General features: G+C 52.6%; 1 protein-coding gene across 1 annotated transcript; it reads right to left on the bottom strand.

Moving 5' to 3' along the window:
- Positions 1–1,269: 1,269 nt before the first annotated feature.
- NRIP2 (nuclear receptor interacting protein 2) lies at positions 1,270–19,039 on the bottom strand. The gene is made up of 9 exons (XM_027543391.1): positions 19,002–19,039; positions 15,435–15,501; positions 14,912–14,923; positions 7,883–8,356; positions 4,201–4,356; positions 3,028–3,110; positions 2,261–2,382; positions 1,986–2,038; positions 1,270–1,682 (listed from the first exon to the last, which is right to left on the bottom strand). The coding sequence occupies exons 1-9, from the start codon at positions 19,037–19,039 to the stop codon at positions 1,590–1,592; spliced, it is 1,098 nt and encodes a 365-aa protein (XP_027399192.1). The 3' UTR covers positions 1,270–1,589.
- Positions 19,040–19,892: the final 853 nt, after the last annotated feature.

The following is a 19,892-nucleotide window of genomic DNA, read 5'->3' on the forward strand; positions in this document are numbered from 1 at the left end:
TCCATGCACACGTGTGTGCTGAGGGCAACATAGAATGTCCCTACCGTGTGTGAGCTGTGTTCAGAGGAACTGGAAAACCTGTACTCTCAATTACACTGACCCCAGCCAGAAGGTCACCCCAGGGGAAGGTCCACGCTCATATTTCCTTCTGTTTGGGAGTAAGGGCAGGGCAATCATGTAGCGTCCTAGAAGCAGAGAAGGACACCAGCTTAGAGAAACGGGTGTTTATTCCAACAAAGTCGCTGCTGAGCGGAGGGCATTCTTGGGCCTGGGGTCTGCAATGGCAGAAGCAACAGGTGGAAGGGGAGGAACAGGGTGAGCCCCAGGAGCGCAGGGATCATGGTGACAGCAGGGGCCAGCACGCTCCTGCACCTGTACCAGGGAGCCCCTCTTCTGGGTGCCAGGAACATAGCTGAGGAAGGTATGCCCAGGGGGCACGGCCTTTCCTGGGCCTGCTCTGGTCTAACCTAGTCAAGGCTCTGGATTTTGTTTCCAACCCAAGGGACGTAGTCCCCTAGTCAGGTTAGTTACACCACTGTCTTACTCTTCCCCCAGATTTGGGACTCAGACAGAAGGACACCAGGCGCCTGGGCCCTAAGGTTTGGGATCCTCTGTTCACAGTGAAGGTAGCAGAGCCTCCTTGGGTCTTTACTGGACTCAGGGCTGGGGTGGGGTGGGGGTTGGGAAGAGCTACTGGTGCCAGAGAAGATGAGCTCAAGCTCAGGAGGCCAGAGGTGAGGGGTGGGAAGGTCGAATGAGGTGGATAGTCCTGGAAGTAAGGAATACTGGCTAGGTAAAGTTGGTGCTGACAATCCCACCATCCCATCTGGCTTGGGGGGCAGTTCTCCACATGCGCCCCACCCAGAGTTCAGGCGCCCCACAGGTGAGAAAGCAGGTGGAGGGCAAGTGTTTGGAGTGAGTCATAGAGGTATATCCAGGGTTTGCACAGGGCAATAAAACAATAACTGGCTTCAGTCGTTTGTAGCCCCAGAAAAGGCAGCTGATGAAAGAGCCCGCAGCCTCGTGGACCGGGCGCTCCTCTCCCGACACGTCCCTGTCATGACGGTGGTTTCTCTCTTGCTCAGCCGAGCACAGAATTGGAAACGTGGGCCAGCAGGGCCAGGGCCCAGGGCCGGTGAGGGGGCAGGCTAGTTGTGAGGTGAGCAACGTGGAATCAAGGCCTCGAGGGTGTTCAGGGTAGACGGGGCAGGCAGGGACAGGCAGCAGTCTGCAGCCTCGGACTCGGGGCATCCCGGCCGCACCAGGGCCCAGCCTGGAGCCCCGCTTTGCCGATGTCCTTTTCTGCAGTCCTGATGTGGCTCTGTTCTTGGGAGGGGATAAGAGAGGATGGGAAAACCAGAACCCTGAGGTCTTGGGCCCTTTCTAGGGATCGCTCTTCCCGGGAGGCAGGGCAGGTGCTGAGAAGCAGAGGAGTGTGGCTGCCCACCAGGGAGATGGGACGGTGGGGTTAGGGTGGTGACAGCAGGGACAGTCCGCAGCTACCAGGCTCTAGTCATGCCCCATCCCCCAGGGCTTTGCCTCCTGAGGCAGGGAGTTTTCCCCCAGGGGACTGTCCGGGGCTGCCGTCGTCACTGGCCGGGCTCTTGGTGCAAAGGCAGGAAGGGCAACTCTGAGAACGGGGCTTTCAGCCGCAGCACATGATGCTCCAGGTCGATGCAGCACTGTGGGTGGGGGCAGTGAGCTCACCTGGGCAGGTGACCCCCTTCCTTCCCACCGCGCCCTACTCCTTGCGCCTCCCCGATTTCATGCACCCAGACCACTGTCAAGAAGGGACCAAGTTCTCCATGTTCTTCAGTTGTGGGCAGATAAGGAACCTCTAAGGAAGCGAGGGTAAAATTCCACATCCTCAACTCCGTTCTTATGGGACGGAGCCTGGTCCACGCTCCCACACCCACGCCTCCTACCTCTTTTTCCCGGGCCCCGGGTCAGGCCAGGGTGTGGTACCAGCGTGAGCATCGCCTTACCTGGAGAGAAAGCAGGGTCTGGAGGCCAAGGCAGAGCTCAGGACTCTCCACATCTGCGGGAACCATTTGAGGACACTGCTGTCCCCCGTCAGCCCTCGCCCTTCTCTTCCCACCCCAGCCCGGGCCCGAGAACCTGGGGGATAATGGGAGCATCTTGGGGGTGGAGTGGCTCGTCTGTGTTGGCCAGAGCTGAGAGGCTCTGCCTTTGCCCCACCCAGGAGGGAGAGCTAGAATTGCTGAGACAGACACTGGGCTCTGATGGAGCGAGGACTTACCTACCACCTGAGCCGAGCACTCCACGGTCTCCTGGCCCAGCTGTAGCTCCAGCTGCTCCACCAGGGCTGGGGGCCCCGGGTGCAGGTCCCCACCTGGGGCTTTTAGGACCCTCTTCCCTAACCTGTGGTTGGGAAGCAAGGCTTATGACCACCACGGCCTCCCACCCCTACCCCATTAATGTCCCTCCCACCACACTTTGGGTTTGCAGCCCATCCCTGGCCCCAGTAGGGTCTAAATCCAGTCTTATCGGCCAGAGCCCCCACCAACTCTTAAAAATAAAAAATGAAGAAAACAGTTTTATTGGGACTTCCCTGGTAGTCCTGTGGTTAAGACTCTGAGCTTCCATGACAGGGAGCTCGGGTTCGATCAGGGTACTAAAATCCCACGTGCTGCATAGAATGGCCAGAAATAAAATAAAGTAATAATAAAATTAGTAGAGTTTGTTACATATTTTTTAAAAATATCAGTAAAATAATAGCTTTATTGAGATACGTTCATATATATAATGAAAGTCACTTTTTTGTGTGACCAAGCCGTGCAGCTTGTGGGACCTCAGTTCTTCAACTAGGGGTTGAACCTGGGTCACAGCAGTGAAAGCCCAGAGTCCTAGTCCCTAGACCACCAGGGAATTGCCGAGGGTCACCCTTTTAAAGTAGACAGCAGAGTTCTGCAACCATCACTATCTAATTTCAGAATATTTCCATCACCCTCGTGCGCACGCGAGCACACACACACACACACACCCACACACACACCCCTGCCTTACCCCAGGCGGCTGAGACATCCAGCAGAGATCTGATTGTACTGGGTGCCTGTGTCCACCGCCACCTGAAGATCCTGGTCCCGGCACTGAGAAAAGGGAAGGGTCACGGTGAGTCCCTGGGGGTGGGGCTGGGTGGGGGCAGGCACAAGGGGGAATGGGGTGGGATTGACTCTGTCATATTTCCCAGCCCCTGATAAGTCCCTTTCAGAAATGAATGAAGGGAGTAAACTGAGTCTTTAAGAGTGATTCTTCTGGGGGTCATACAGTTGAGGCAGAAGTGGATCAGATCAAGAGCTGTGAGTGGTGAGCGCATACGTTTGGGGAGAATTCCATCAGAAGTGGAGGAACCGAATGGAACTCCTTTTGCTGAGAGGAGGACCGAGTGCATCCTTTGGGGGGGGATCTGGGATGTGAGTGAGGAGAGGTGGGGGCGGGGACCGTGGCACCAATTAGGAAATGAAATGCTAGGAACCAGATTCGCCACTGCAGGTGAAGAATGAGGCTGCTTTCTTTTGGATAAAAACAGACGTTCGAGTTTGCACTTGATACCGCAAAACAAGTCATTTCCTCCTTCTCCGCGTTTGCTGAGGTCTGCTGTGTATGGCAATGGCAGGTGGGAGGGGCAGCAGAGGAGGCTGCTCCTCCAGAGGCAGTTGGGCGTGGAGGGTCACCAGTCCGGGGAGAGAGTGTCTAGGCCTGTGGGTTGAGGGGCTAGAACCTTAGATGTTGAGCCAGAGGAAAGGCCCTTTCATCAGGAAAGTCGGGGACCGTTCCTGGAGGAGGTGACAGCGGGGGCTGGAAGGACATGGGACAACACCCGAGAGCAGGCAGAGGAGGCACCCAGCAAAGTCGGGCAGGAGGGAGCAGGCGTGTGCCAGGGAGGGCTCAGACATGACAAGGCTGTGGCCTGGAGCGTGAGCTTTCCCAGGAGGGCTGCGTGACCCACATGTGTGCGTCATTCATGTGTAGAGCACACCACAGTTTAAAGAGGATGCTTGGCTCATGGGAAAAGAGTCCTGTGGGCCTTGAAAGACGGGGAAGTAGGGAACAAAGAACGTGGAGGACCCCAGTTCTAGGCCCAGGCTCAGGAGGAGTGCCTTGGCTCCCCACCCCTCCTCACCTCCGGGGCAGAAGGGAGGGTGGGTGAGGGGAGCCAGGCCCAGGAGAGGGTCTCACCTTGCAGTTGACCAGAAGCGCTGGCCTCTCGGGCTTGCTGGTCTTCGTCCTGCTCTCCTGGCCGTGGATCGGGGCCTGTGCCCGGGGAGGCTCCCCCTGAGGCCGGCCCGGGCTCCCCTCCACCACCAGGCGCCTCTGGATCACGCTGTGTGGCTGCTGCTCCATCACAAAATGTGGAGATGCTGAACCCCAGTGCCTGGTCTGCTCGGTCCCCCAGCTCACAAGTCCCATGCTCTCCTGCCAGCCCTGCCCCTGGCCTGAGTCTCCCGGGAGTAAGAAGGGGCAGAAGCTTCCCCAAGGGTCCCAGCGGTCAGATCATGATAGCAGAGCAAGCCCCAGCATCAAATCATGCTGGTTTCCAGGACTCCAATGGATAGCTCAGTGATGGAGAGATGCGGGATAGGGGAGGGGTCCATCCTGAGTTAGACGTGACCTTGCAGGCACTGGTGTGATGCTAGGAGGCAGGTGGCAATTCTGTCTCCTGTCTACAACACAAATTTGGGGACATTTTTTCTTTTTTCCTTCCTCTGACCCCATTCTTCCATGGGATACAGATCCCAGGGTTGACAGTGTGATGACAAGAAGTCAAAGAAACAAGAACAAGAAGGAAAGTCCCAATCTTCTTCACGAGGAAGCTGGGAGCCATCCTCCCGTCCTTCCCCCACAGCCACGCCGCCCTGTCCAGCCACTTCTCAGTTCCACCAGTTTCGCTTCCCGTGTTTACAGCCCACCTTGCCTTCTGTTACTGACTCATTCAGCACAGCTCTCCTGCATTCCTGGGACGCCTCCGTTAGTCCATAAGAACCTGCCTCTTGAATCCACCTGCTCAAAGCCAGGGATTCTCTGAGACTGTGCTACTCGAAGTGCCGTCCTCAGATCAGCGGCTTTACTGTCACCCATTAGAAGCACAGAATCACGACCTACTGAATCGGAACCTTGTTTTAACAAGATGTGCAAATAACCCGTGTGAACCCTGTTTTAACAAGACGTGCAAATGACCCACATTCGCAGGAAAGTTTGAGAAGCGCAAAGCAACCCATTAGACTAAACCTGTCCCTCCCTTGCATGAAATCCATCAGAGGGACCTCCCTGGTGGTCCAGTGGCTAAGACTCTGTGCTCCCAATGCAGGAGACCTGGGTTCAATCCCTGGTCAGGGAACTAGAGTTCACATGCTGCAAACGATGCCACATGTCACAATGAAGAATTGGCACAATCAAATAAATAAAAATTTTTTAATATTAAAAAAAAAATTCATCAGAGCCTGCCTCTCCCCACTTTGCTTGCCTGGAAGCGACAGCCTGGTGAGCTGGCCACTGCCTCATCTCCCTCTGCTGCCCTGCCTGGGCCAGGCTGTCCAGGCCTCTGCCCCTGCTCATCCCTCCTCCTGAAAGTCCTCACCCTTCTGTAGGCCAGCCTGGGTAACAGGCTCAACTCACTTGTTCAGAAACTGCTCTCCGGAGGGAGGCTTTGATTTTCAGTCTGGGGTTCCAAGAGTGTACTGTCATCCAGGCAGGGTTCACCTCCTCCAGGAAGCCCTCTCTGACCTCTTTGCGTTCTTCTGTCCACACACCATGCAGGGGCAGTGTTGCATCTCTTGTCCCCCGCACCCTGTCATGCATCTCACCGCTGTTTTCTGCCCTTGAGGTCAGGTCTGTAACTCACTCCTCTTTATATCCCAGGGCTCGGCTCTGCATACAGTAGGCACTCAATAAATGCCCACCGAAGAATGACTGTGTCCCTCTAAGCTCCACACATGATTCCTCACCTGCCCTCCTTCCATGAGAGCCTGGGACTGTTTTTCTACCCTGGGCTTAATGAGGCCCTTGAGGCTACTCCTGCCGGCAGGCTGCCAGCAGAAAGCCCAGCTCTGGGAAAAGTGGCGGCGAGCGCTGGGAGCGGCTGGGAAGGGCGGCCCGCCCACCTTTCCCACGAGGGGCACAAGCTCTGATCCGACTCCCATACAGCGTGCTCCAGAGTCACCCAGGGAGGGAGACAGGGTCCCCCTAACTGCTGTGTCTTCACTCCCCAAGCCACACAAGATAACTGCTCCAGATCAATTTGAGAGGTCCTGCGGGCAGAAGGCCGAATCTCCATGTTGGAACAGCAGTGTTACTAGAGCCCCTTTGCCAGGGCTGAACAGATGAAGATGGGCCGATGAGAGCCAAGAACCTGCTTCCCTGCTCCCTTGGGGTCTCAGCTGTGCACGCTGCTAGCAAGGCCATTCTCTGAACTGAAATCTCAGCCTGCTTACTTTTCCCTTGAGTGGGGGTGCTGTTGGGCCGGGTTCCTGGAGGGGGAACATTTGGCTGGGAGGGATGTGGAAAGGGAGGGCTGGTTCAGGAAAAGAAGTGAGGGACAGTGTCTGGCTCCAGGTTTCTGGGAAGAGGGGACTGCTGGAGTGGCCTGAGGTCACCCGGAAATAGCCTCAAATATCTCCCCTTGCAGGAGTCCCTCCTCTCCAATCCCCTGCCTACTAGGTGAGAGAGGCGACAGGGTGCCCCCAGCCCTTCTACAGAAGCTCTCTTCTCTCCTGAGCCAGAGGCCAGAGCCATCTCTTCTTCTCTGGACCCCGTGAACCTCACTTTCTCTCTCAGGCTAAATGGAGGAGTGAGAGTAACTGGAGAAGGGACTTCCCTGGGAGTCCAGCAGCTAAGACTCTGTGCTCCCAATGCAGGGGGCCCGGGTTCAATCCCTGGTAGGGGACCTAGAGCCCACCTCCTGCATGCCACAGCTAAGACCCGCTGCAGCCAAAATAAACAAACATTAAAAACAGAAGAGTAGCTAGAGGAATAACAGCCTTTAGACGGCGCTCCCTATTTCCCAGGCACTGTGCTAAGCCCTTTACAGGTTTAGCTGCTGTAACCCTGACATTCTCTATGAGCTACAACCTGTTATTTTTATCGTCATGTAACAGATGAAGAAACCAAGGCTCAGAGACAGAAAGTAACTTGCCCAAGATGCCAAGTGCTGGAGCCAGGATCTGAACCCAAGATTCCAGGCTCTGCAGAAGCCCACACTTTCAGCCCTTCCCTCTGTCAGAGCGGGGAGCGGGGGGGAGCGAGCGTATGCAGCTGTCCCCTGACTCACCCACCCCTTGGTGGGTGCTCCCTGACCCAGTATCCTTGGTGGGTGGGCGGGGAGGGGGTGCACAGCTGCTGCAGAGGGATGGAAGGAAAGGAGCCTGGAAGGGCCACATCAACTAGGAGGGACCCGGGGGGCCCTGAGGAGCCGGGTGCCCAGGCCAGAGCCATGGGAAATGCTGGTGTTCTAGCAGGGGTAAAGGCGATAGGCAATGAATGTCCAGTCCCTGTGTGCCTGGACCTGTGGTTTTGGGAGAGGAGTGAATCACAGCCTTGAACCCACCGGTTCTCCGGGCCCAGCAGTAAACAGCCCCCTGCAAGCCTCTGCTCTAACCGGTGCTCTTCACCTCCCTGGAGGGAAGCTTGGAGCTCTCTAGGGAAGCTGAACAACAGATAGGGTCCCCCAGAGCCACCAACCCATGGCAACAGCCCGGTGAGGAGCCAGGAATGGTCAAGGTGAACCCACAAGTCAGAGCCGCCTCCCCCCACCCCAGGGGCAGGCAGGTGTCTGGAGGCTTGGGGTCTTCACCCTCCCAGCAGAGCCAGAGAAGGTGGGGGTCCCAGCTCCCCTGGGGGAGGGGAGGGGAGAGGGCAGCCTCACCCAGTCCTTGGAGGTGCCAAGCCTCTTGAGGCCGTCCAGGGGCAGCAGGTCGGCCGAGTCCTTGTGCAGGAACTGGGTGGCCTGTCTGAGCCGGCGCTGCTGGCTCAGCCGAGCTCGGCCCCGAAGCTCTGCCTCCCGGCCCCTGTCCCCAGCGTCGCCCTCCTCCCGCGGGGCCTCCGGCCTGATGCTCATGGCCCCCTTGGGGCGGGCCGGGGGCTCCTGAGTGGTCCTGCCCTCCGTGCTCCCTGCCTCTGCAGCCCCTGCTGCGTCCCGGCGGCGGCTCTCCTGACCGGAGGGTCGTCTCGGCGGGAAGAAGAGAGGAAATAAATAGCGTGCAGGAGCAGCCGCGTCAGACACCAATTTCCAGAGCTTGCAGTAGAGGGAGTGGGGCTCCGGCTGGAAAAACCCAGCTCTGGAGGGGGTGGGGGGGAGTGGTGGTTGGCAGGGCTGCAGCTGGTAGGCTCTGCAGCATCTCTAACTCTGGGGTCCTGGCCGTAGTGGGCGGTGGAGGAGTGTGTGAATGTGTGCGTGCGTGTGTGGCTGAGGGGGTGAATGTGTGCTGTAAACTGTCAGGGTATCTGTGCCAGGTGGTTGGAAATGCAGCATGTGTCAGTGTGCAGGGGCAGGCGTGAGATGCAGGACAAATATCCCTGGGCATGTGTCTCCTGGGTTTCCCGGCTGTGCCCTCCACCTGGGGTTATCTGCAGCCCCAGGGTGGGGTGCAGGCCAACACCTGGGGTGCAGGTTCGGAACAGGGAGGTCCAGCATTACATTTGTCTCAACAGGGAGCCTCACCCCTTCTGGGTCTCAACCTTTCAGCATCCTTTGCTCCTTTACTCTGGGTCCTGGGTTCCAGGGTTGGCAAGAGCAGCTCTGAATCTTCCCACAAGTAGGGCCCCAGCTTCCCCTTCCCCTTTATGTAAGGCTCACTGAGTCTGGCTCTTTTTTTTTTTTTCTTTTTAATTTTGGCTGTGTTGGGTCTTAGTTGCAGCATGCATGATCTTAGCTGTGTCGTGTGGGATCTTTCATTGCGGCTCATGGACTCTCTAGTTGCGGAGTGAGGCCTTCAGTAGTTCCAGCCAGCGGGCTTAGTTGCTCTGTGGCATGTGGGATCTTAGTTCCCCAACCAGGGATTGAATCCACAACCCCCACACTGGAAGAGAGAGAGAGCCTTGGTGCTCAGTGGTGTCTGGCTCTTTGCAACCCCATAGACAGTAACCCCCCAGGCTCCTCTGTCCATGGGATTCTCCATGTAAGAAAACTAGAGTGGGTTGCCGTTTCCTCCTCCAGGGGATCTTCCCGACCCAGGGATGGAACTCGAGTCTTCCGTACTGGCAGATGGATTCTTTACCGATGTGCCACCTGGGAAGCCTTCTACATTGCGAGGCAAATTCTTAACCACTGTACCACCCGGGAAATCCCCTAGCTGTTTTTAAAACAGTTATAATTCAAACATGCAGAAAGTTATAAGGCATAAACAATATCCTTTACTCCTCATCTCATTAAAAAAGAAAAAAAAAACTGCCACAAACATATGTGAAGCTCCCTGGGTGCCTCTGCTCCCCAGATGACATTTGCTCTGGCATCTGGGGCTTCTCCTTCCTCTCTTCAAGCACATAGGTATGTGTATATCCTAAGCAGTGTCATTTCACATTGTCTGACCCACTGTAGACATCCTTCTGCAATTAAAAAAAAATTTTTTTAGGTATGTGGGATCTTCACTCCCCCATTAGGGATTGAACCCACACCCTCTGCATTGGTAGCTCGGAGTCTTAGCCACTGGGCCGCTGGGGAAGTCCCAGTTTGCTCTTTCTTGCTTATTATTTTATTGGTGAGATTCATCCATGGGCTGCTGCTGCTGCTAAGTCACTTCAGTCGTGTCTGACTCTGTGCGACCCCATAGATGGCAGCCCACCAGGCTCCCCCGTTCCTGGGATTCTCCAAGCAAGAACACTGGAGTGGGTTGCCATTTCCTTCTCCAGTGCATGAAAGTGAAAAGTGAAAGTGAAGTCGCTCAGTCATGTCCGACTCTTAGCGACCCCACGGACTACAGCCTACCAGGCTCCTCCGTCCATGGGATTTTCCAGGCAAGAGTACTGGAGTAGGGTGCCATCGCCTTCTCCACACCCATGGGCTAATTCTCTTTAATTGCTGTATAGTATTTCTCTAGTGAATACATCACATTTAGGAAGTTTAGGTTATTTTTCATTTTTACAAACAAAGATGCTGTGAACATTTCTTGCACCTGTCTCTTGGGGTACACCTGTAAGCATTCCTGGGAGTGGGATTGCTGGGGCATCAGATATACATCTTGCCTCTTTTGACATGATGCCAAATTACCCTCCAAAGTGTTTGTACCAACCGGCACTCCATCAGCAGCAGATGGGGTTCCTTGGCTTCACTTCCTTGTCACCACTTGGTATCAGACTTTTCCTTTTTAATTTATTTGGCTGCCCCAGGTCTTAGTGGTGGCACTCAGGTTCTCTAGTTGCCATATGTGGGCTCTAGTTCCCTGATCAGGGATGGAGCCTGCACCCCCTGCACTGGGAGCACACAGTCTTGGCCACTGGGCCTCCAGGGAAGTCCATTCTCAGACTTTGTAGAGCCCTGATGCATCTGCCACCAGATTTTTCTCTCCAGCCTTTTGTCCCCACCGTCACTGGCACGCCCTGGTCAAGGTTCTGCTGACTTGTGTAGGATACTCAAAGGGTGAGTCTTGACCTGGGCCCTGCTCCCTGGGGCTCGATCCCATCCAGGCAACACAGAGGCACATGCCCATTCAGACCAGGCAGACATTCCCCTGCCCCACTGTGGACCACGCCTCCTTGAGGCACTTTGCAACCACGACAATTACATTATGATCCCCATTTACAGACGAGATGTTAGGGGTTCAATTGTGTCCCCCCCAATCCATGTGTTAATGGCCCAACCTCTAGGGAGTTTCTCAGGTGGTGCTTGCTAGTGGTAAAGAACTTGTCTGCCAATGCAGGAGACATAAGAGACAGGTTTGATCCCTGGGTGGGGGAGATCCCCTGGAGGAGGGCACAGCAACACACTCCAGTAATCTTGCCTGGAGAATCCCATGGACAGAGGAGCTTGGTGGGCTACAGTCCATAGGATCGCAAAAAGTTGAACATGACTAAGTGACTTAAAATGCAGGCACGCGCACAACCCCTAGGACCTCAGAATGTAACCTTATTTAGAGATAGGATCTTTATAGAGATAGTCAAGTTAAGATGAGGTCATGTGCTGCTGCTAAGTCGATTCAGTCGTGTCCGACTCTGTGCGACCACTGAGACGGCAGCCCACGAGGCTCCCCCGTCCCTGGGATTCTCCAGGCAAGAATACTGGAGTGGGTTGCCATTTCCTTCTCCAATGCATGAAAGCAAAAAGTGAAAGTGAAGTCGCTCAGTCGTGTCCGACTTAGCGACCCCATGGAGTGCAGCCTACCAGGCTCCTCCATCCATGGGATTTTCCAGGCAAGAGTACTGGAGTGGGGTCCCATTGCCTTCTCCGAGGCAAGTAGGTTTATCAGTACCATTTTTCTAAATCCCATGCATATGCATATATATGATACTCATTTTTCTCTTTCTGACCCAATTCACTCTGTATATCAGGTTCTAGGTTCATCCACATCACTACAACTGACTCAAATCCGTTACTTTTTATGGCTGAGTAATATTCCATTGTGTATATGGGTGTGTCCTTCTTTAGTCAGTCAATTCAGTCGCTCTATCTCGTCTGACTCTTTGTGACCCCATGGACTGCAGCACGCCAGGCTTCCCTGTCTTTCACTATCTCCCGGAGTTTGCTCAAACTCATGTCCATTGAGTCGGTGATGCCATCCAACCATCTCATCCTCTGTCGTCCCCTTCTCCTCCCACCTTCAATCTTTTCCAGCATCAGGGTCTTTTCTAGTGACTCAGTTCTTCGCATCAGGTGGCCAAAGTATTGGAGCTTCAGCTTCAGCATCATTCCTTCCATTGAATATTCAGGACCGATTTTCTTTAGGATTGTCTGGTTTGATTGCCTTGCAGTCCAAGGAACTCTCAAGAGTCTTCTCCAACACCACAGTTCAAAAGCATCAATTCTTCAGCGCTCAGCTCTCTTTATAGTCCAGCTCTTACATCCATACATGACTACTGGAAAAACCATAGCTTTGACTAAACTGACCTTTGTTGGCAAAGTAATGTTTCTGCTTTTTAATATGCTGTCTAGGTTGGTCATAGCTTTTCTTCCAGGGAGTAAGTGTCTTTTAATTTCACAGCTGCAGTCATCATCTGCAGTGATTTTGAAGCCCAAGAAAATAAAGTCTGTCACTGTTTCCACTGTTTCCCCATCTATTTGCCATGAAATGATGGGACCAGATGCCATGGTCTTAGTTTTCTGAATGTGGAGTTTTAAGCCAACTTTTTCACTCTTTCACTTTCATCAAGAGGCTCTTTAGTTCTTCTTCACTTTCTGACATGAGGGTGGTGGCATCTGTGTATCTGAGGTTATTGATATTTCTCCTGGCAATCTTGATTCAAGCATGTGCTTCATTCAGCCCAGCATTTCACATGATGTACTCTGTATAGAAGTTTAATAAGCAAGATGAAAATATACCAGTCTGTTGTTCCATGTCCAGTTCTAACTGTTGCTTCTTGACATGCATACAGGTTTCTCAGGAGGCAAGTCAGGTGGTCTGGTATTCCAGTCTCTTTAAGAATTTCCCACAGTTTGCTGTGATCCACACAGTCAAAGGCTTTGACGTAGTCAATAAAGCAGATGTTTTTCTGGGACTTTCTTGCTTTTTTAGTGATCCAACAGATGTTGGCAATTTGATCTCTGGTTCCTCTGCTTTTTCTAAATCCAGCTTGAACATCTGGAAATTCACGGTTCATATACCGTTGAAGCCTAGCTTAGAGAATTTTGAGCATTACTTTGCTAGCGTGTGAGATGAGTGCACGGTAGTTTGAACATTCTTTGGCATTGCCTTTTTTTGGGATTGGAATGAAAACTGACCTTTCCCAATCCTGTGGCCACTGCTGTTTTCCAAATTTGCTGGCATATTGAGTGCAGCACTTTAACAGCCTCGTCTTTTAGGATTTGAAATAGCTCAAATAGTGTTCTTCTTCAAAGGAGAAATTTGGACCCCGCGAGATCTGCAGTTGGGAAGAATACCACGTGAGCATGAAGGCTGAGGGTGGGGTGGTGTGTGTCCAGACCAGAAAGGTCAGAGGTCACCAGCAAACCACCAGCAGCCGGGAGAGAGGCCTGGAGCAGATCCTGCCTCATTGCACTCAGGAGGCAACAGTCCTGCCCAGTCCTGCCCACACCTTGACCTTTGGCTTCCAGCTTCCCCTGGACAGCAGGACAACACATTTGTACTGTTGAAGCCACCCAGGTTTCAGGGCTTTGTTACGGCAGCCCCAGGAAGCGAGTACACCAAGACTCAGAAAACTTACTCAAGGTCAAGTTCTGAGGTCGGGGGCACAGCCAGGACTCAAAGCCTCCTGCCTGTCTCCCGAGTCCTGCTCGGTCCCTGCTGTGCCAAAGCCAAAGCACGAGGGAGACGGCGAGTGTGGACTGAAAACCAAATACTGGTGTGATTCCACTTACCCAGCTCAGCCCCCACATCCTGGCTTCCTGTGGCTTCAGTTTCAGTGGAATATTCCAGCTCCCTTCCACTCCCATGCCTGGATACCCATTACCCCCATATTAGCGGGGCACAGAGGTTGAAGAGGCTCCAGTGGCATGTACCGGGGTCTCTGGTTGTTACAGCGGGATTAACCGTGCACGTGGACTCTGTATATAAGGATACCCGGCAGGCCCATGTTGACAGGTATCTCCCCCAACCTCATTCTCAGCCTTCCATTCCCTAGGTCTGAAAAGTCTTCAATGTCTTTCTTCAAGAGTCCTTTATTAATACATTCTTTGGAGGGGGGCCACAGTCAACGGTTAAGAATGAGGGGACCCTTGGGGGCTTAGCCATGTTGCCTCAGGCTGGGCTGACAGCCTAGATGGGTTTCCCAGCGTGTGTCTGCATCCCACAGGACCGTACAAGCTCCTGTGGTGTAGAAGGGGGATTTGGCGGGGCGCGGGGGGGACTTCCCTGGTCATCTGTAGCTAAGACTCTGAGCTCCCAAGGGTTGGGGCCCAGGTTTGATCCCTGATCAGGGAACTAGATCCCACATGCCACAACTAAGAATTCTCATGCCTCAACTAAGACCTGGCACAGCCAAATAGATAAATATTTTTAGAAAATAGAGAAGAAGATGGGGGACTCGGGCGTTTGAAGTTTGGATGGGGAGAGGTTGGGGACAGTGTCACCTCTTTCCCAGTGGATCTGACGAGGCCTGGGAACCAGTCGTGCTCAGGAAATACCATTCTCTGGAATGTGGCTGCAGAAGGGGTCCAGCTGGTCCCTGTTTCTGTGGCTTAAATTAATATTGGCTCTCTCACTGTCTCATGGTCCCACAGGCTCGGGGGTAAGGAGACTCTTGCTTTTTGCATCCCTTGGCTTCTTCCTTTGTAAATTTGTCCCTTGCCCCACGTTGCTGAAGCTGAAGAACTCTGGCCACCTAATGCGAAGAACTGACTCATTGGAAAAGCCTCTGATGCTGGGAAAGGTTGAGGGCAAGAGGACAAGAGAAGGGGACGACAGAGGCTGAGATGGTTGGATGGCATCACTGACTCAATGAACATGAGTTTGAACAAACTCCAGGAGACAGTGAAGGACAGGGGAGCCTGGTGTGCCACAGTCCATGGCGCCGCAAAGAACTGGACACGGCTGAGCGACTGAACAGCAACACTGTGTGTTAGACACTGAGCGAGACCCTGGGGGCACAGTGGTGAGCCAGATGGAGCCCTGCTTCCATACAGCTCACATCCTGATGAGGAAGGCAGACTATAGACAACTGCATGGATGATGCCGGGGAGGGCTGGGTGCTGGAGGATACACCAGGGCAGAGGAGACGGAGGGATGAGCGTGGGGCAAATGACATTGTGTGGAGATGAGCACAGGGGAGGGGGCAGGCCGTAAGGTACCTGGCGGAGGTGCTGCAGCCGGGGGTAACATGGGTCAGACTGGCCTGGGCTGATGCTCCCACACCACACCCTAGGTGCGGTAGACCTCCAACCCCTCTGCCCGGGCTGGTGCCCCCATCTGGTGACCAGTCCCTCACACTAGCAAGATGTGGAGAGATCAACCAGGAGGCCAGCACGGAAAATTTCCTCACTCTCCCAAGCGGTGCCTTTGTCTTTTTAATTAATTGGAGAAAAATTACTTTATAATGTTGTGTTAGTTTCTGCTGTACAACACAGTGAATCAGCCATAAGTCTACATCTATCCCTCTTTTCTGGATTTCCTTCCCAAGTAGATCACCGCAGAGCACTGAGCTCCCTGTGCTGTACTCAGTTCTCATTAGCTATCTGTTTTATACATGATATATCAACAGTGTGTATATGTCAATCCCAACCTCCCAATTCTCCTGGGCAGTGTTAACCCACAGTGGTCAACAAGTCACTGACCCTGGACCTGACAGACCCTCGGGGTCAGGGTTCCCTCTACCGAAAGGGCACATAAAGCCCTGCCCAGCGGGTTCTCAGAACTGCGGATGGTGATAGATCGTGTGTTTCTGGCAACAAGGAAGGCTGAGAGGCGCTAGGAGGTACTGCTCTCTGGGCCTTCACCCCCACAGATTCTCAGGACTTCTGGAGAGCTTTCTGCCTGCAGGTAAAACCAGATACACCTTGTCTCTCCATGGGGTGTCAGTCATTAGTGATCTGAGACTTGTGCTGACTGATGCATGGCCACTGGCCACACATGGTTACCGAGCAGCGGCGATAGGACCAGTCTGAACTGAGACACACTGTAAGGATAAAATTCGTGCTGGGTGTTGAAGACAATACCAAAAACAAAGTGAACTATCTCATTAATAGAAATTATCTCATTTTAAGAATGTAAATTACATTACTTTTTAAACAAATATTTTTTTGATATGGACCATTTTAAAAGTTCTATTGAATTTGTTACAACATTGCTTCTGTTACACATCTTGATTTTTTGGCCACAGGGCAGGTGGGATTTTAATTCCTCGACCAGGGATTAAACCCACTCCCTCTGCATTGGCAGGTGAACTCTTAACTACGGGACCACCGGGGAAGTCCCTACATTACTTTTCTATTGATGGTATTTTGGATCTGTTGGGTTCAATAAAATATGTTATAGAAATTAACGTCCCTTGTTTCTTTTTTCTTTTCAAATATGGCAGCTAAGAAATTTAAAGTTGTATATGTGGCTCCTTTATATTTCTGCAAGACATCACAGGTTTAAAGAGCTTCACAACTTGTTTCCTGGAACCTGGCAAAATCCACTCCAGCCTTTCTTCACCTTATCAGAAAGCTCTTGTGTCGAATCTAAATCCCTGTGAAGGGAGTGTCCGATTCTTTATGATCCCATGGACTGTAGCCCACCAGGCTCCTCCATTCGTGGGATTTTCCAGGCAAGAATACTGGAGTGGGTTGCCATTGCCTTCTCGGTGAGATCTGCTTGACCCAGGATCGACCCCGAGTCTCTATCGTCTCCTGCACTGGCATTGGTAGGCAGGTTCTTTACTACTAGCATCATCTGTGCTGTACTTAGTCACTCAGTCATGTCCGTCTCTTTGAGACCCCATGGACTGTAGCCCGCCAGAGTCCTCCATTTGTGGGATTCTCCAGGCAAGAATCCTGGATGCAATTGTCACTTCCTTTTCCAGGGGATTTTCCCGACCCAGGGATTGAACCCAGGTCTCCCACATTGTGGGCAGACTCTTTATCGTCTGAGCCACCTGGGAATCCCTGTAGCTGTTTTCAAAATCCCCATTCTCTTGTCCAAGCCTCGGTAGACATGGAGATGAACTGGTTCCCACCTTCCTTGTGATAACCTTTGATGTCTTTAAATATCTTTACACAGTTTCTTTTTAAGAAGAATCTGAGTAGTGCTGTTTCTTATCATGGAGGTTAGAGATGGAGGTGGGGGAGAGTCCATCTAGCATTGTGAAGTCATCTAGTCAAACGCCCTGCCACATAAGGAAATTCCCAGGACATCCTCCTTAGAATGGTTATTCAGAGCTGGACAAACAGCTCCCTCGGGTCTGTGGAGGGTGAGGGCAGCCAGGTCTATTTCAGGCTTTCTCCTCCGGCCCTATCAGATCTGCTCAAGACAGGCATGACGCTTTTTCCAGAATTCTCCTGTCCAGCAAGGGTCCCAGGAGGCTGAGCCAGTTTTGAAATTTTTCTTCTACCTCCTGGAGATCAAACCAGTCAGTCCTAAAGGAAATCAGCCCTGAACATTTCATTGGAAGGATTGATGCTGAGGCTGAAGCTCTAATACCTTGGCCACCTAATGTGAAAAGCCAACTCATTGGAAAAGATCCTGATGCTGGGAAAGACTGAGGGCAAGAAGAGAAGGCAGAGGCAGAGGATGAGATGGTTAGACATGACTGAGTGGCTAAATAACAACAATTTTCACCCCCAAAGGGGAGATATTCCAAAGGCTACCAGTCTAGGAACACTATTTACACTTCAGGCTAAGATACTTTCCTCGTGTTTCCTAGATGACAAAAAACAAGGTGTTAGGAGTTCCCTGGTGGCCCACTGGCTAGAATTCTGGGCTTCCACTGCCGAAGCCTGGGTTCAGTCCCTGGTCAGGGAATGGAGATCTCGTTAGCCTCGCAGGGCAAACAAAAAAACAAAACATAGCAATAAGAAAGACAACAAGAACAAGGCACAGAAAGGCAGAGCGCTCGTCTCCACTGATGAAGGCAGACTGAGCACGGGATGTGGGACTCAGATAAACTTGGTCATGTCTCCCAGCTCACTCACTAGCTGGGTGACTTTGGGTGAAGCGCTTCATCTTTCGCAGTCACGTCCTCATCTGTAAAACTGAGCTAACGTGTCATCTGCAGAACAGCTGTGAAGTTTGAGTGAGAGGCATAACGGCAAACTGGCTAAGAGGGTTTGGAGGCCCGGGTTTACTTGTCTCTAAAATGAGGACCCTGTGGGTCCTTCCTCATCATGTTGGGAGGGTGATGTGGGCTGGTTCATGGAAAGCTTGCAACTCCCTGTCCAACACACAGAGTCCTGGGTACCCACCTGCTGCTGTTTGGGAGGTGACGTTCATCTTCACGTGAGCACTCCTGTACACACACACACACACACACACACGCATACAGGCTCTGACCTAGAGGTTTCTCCCCTCTGCTCTCATAGCACAGCTGGGTCAAGCATCTCTTACCTTATTTCTCACACTATTTAAAATTGTTTGCTTGTCCATCTTCCCACCAGATATTAGCCTTTATAAGGGCAGAGTCTTTTTCTTTTTTTGGTCCCTTCTCTCTCCCTATTGTCCTTGCTGCCCCACCCCACCCCCACCCAACCCCAAGTCCTTTGCTTGCCTTTTATCTATGGGAAACTTTAGTCAAAAATAAGTTTAACCAGAGGAATGAGAAATGTGGAAACAAAGGAAAACAGTCAAAGGAGACTAATGAATAATAATGTAGTCATTAAGCATAGTCAGGGACCTCTAGTTCCTTCTCTGTGGATAATATTCTGTGGATAATATTCTGAGCTATATCCTATGAGCTGCTTAATAGATACTGAAACCCCAGGTGGAAGAAGTTAATTACATGACAACCAGATTGCACCCATGATTTGAGTTGCCACAATTCTGAGAACTGGCCTCAAAGAAATGGAAACAAACTGACGCAGGAACTGAAGCTTAACTGTACTGAAAACAATCAAGATGACGCCAGTCAGACCACTGACGACCAATTTCAAGATGACGGTCAAAGCTGACTGTGCTGTTTCTGCATGGACCCCCCTCCCTCTGTCTATAAAAGCTCTTGCCCCACTGATTGCTAGTGGTTGGGGGAGCAGGCCTTTGGACAAACTTCCATTCTCCCAACTCTGCCCCCTAGTTGCAGGCATCTGAAATGAAGCAAACCTTCCTTTCCATCAGCCTGGCCTGTTTACTGGCTTTTGAGCGGCAAGTAGCTGGACCCTACACACCTTCCAGTAACATTTTTACAGACGGTCTGCCGACTGAATTGTCTGGCAGGACTCCAGGACCCAGGAGGAACTGTGCTACTCTTACCGAGGACTCAGGTGCTGGGACACCAGCTTGCTGAGCATCCCACCCGCTCTTTCCAGTTGCAGAATCTGCTGATGGCCATTGGCAGTCACTCCAGACCCCCTTTCCCTGGCACCATGGGACTCATTTGCCAGACCCTCTAACTGCCCCTCTCCCTGGGCTCTGCACTCCAATCTTGATCCTGTAAGTGCCCTCAAGGAATCTGGCAAAGATGTCCACCTCCCCTTGAACATCTTGGACATCACGTGCCTGATGGGGGTGAAAAGGGGGCTTGGAATCCTGCTTTGCCTTCCCTCTGGCTTCAGCCCGTCTCCCCGCAGCCCCACGTGCCCGTCTTGTGTTTAACGACTTCCTTTCCTGCTTCCGTTTCCCTCCAATTCCTCTTTCTCCTCGCCTAAGCTTTGGACCTGCCCAGGGTGGCAGGTGTCGCTCTAGTGATACTCCTGCTAAAGAAGCCACTGGTTACTGCCCAGGGAGCCTGTCGCGTTGTCTCGTGGCAGTGCTCAGTGGTCGTCCAGGGAAAGCGATGCTGGGCAAGGGGAAACCACGTGTCCTGATTCTGCCTTGGAGTCTGTACTATATTGCGATGCAGCAGCTTTCTTCCAGGGGGGCCTTTGGGAAGGTGCAGAGTATGTGTTGCTCGAGATTCCCCTGAGATGGGCGAGTCTATGAAGAGCCACGGAAACCACTAGACATAATGACAAGCAGGCTATAGCAATGAGTTATCCCAGGTAATGAGAAGAGAAAGTGGTGTGGTTCAGGGGACAGCCTGAACCAGGAGAGGCTTGGAGGTGGACGACACGCAGGACGGTGAAGGGCTTGAGCAAGCAGGTCATCGGAGGATGGAGACGGGAGGCCAGTGCATCTCGGGAGGCCAGGAGTGGGTCTGGGCAG

This window comes from Bos indicus x Bos taurus, chromosome 5, assembly GCF_003369695.1.
Source record: "Bos indicus x Bos taurus breed Angus x Brahman F1 hybrid chromosome 5, Bos_hybrid_MaternalHap_v2.0, whole genome shotgun sequence".
Taxonomy (NCBI): Eukaryota; Metazoa; Chordata; class Mammalia; order Artiodactyla; family Bovidae; genus Bos; species Bos indicus x Bos taurus.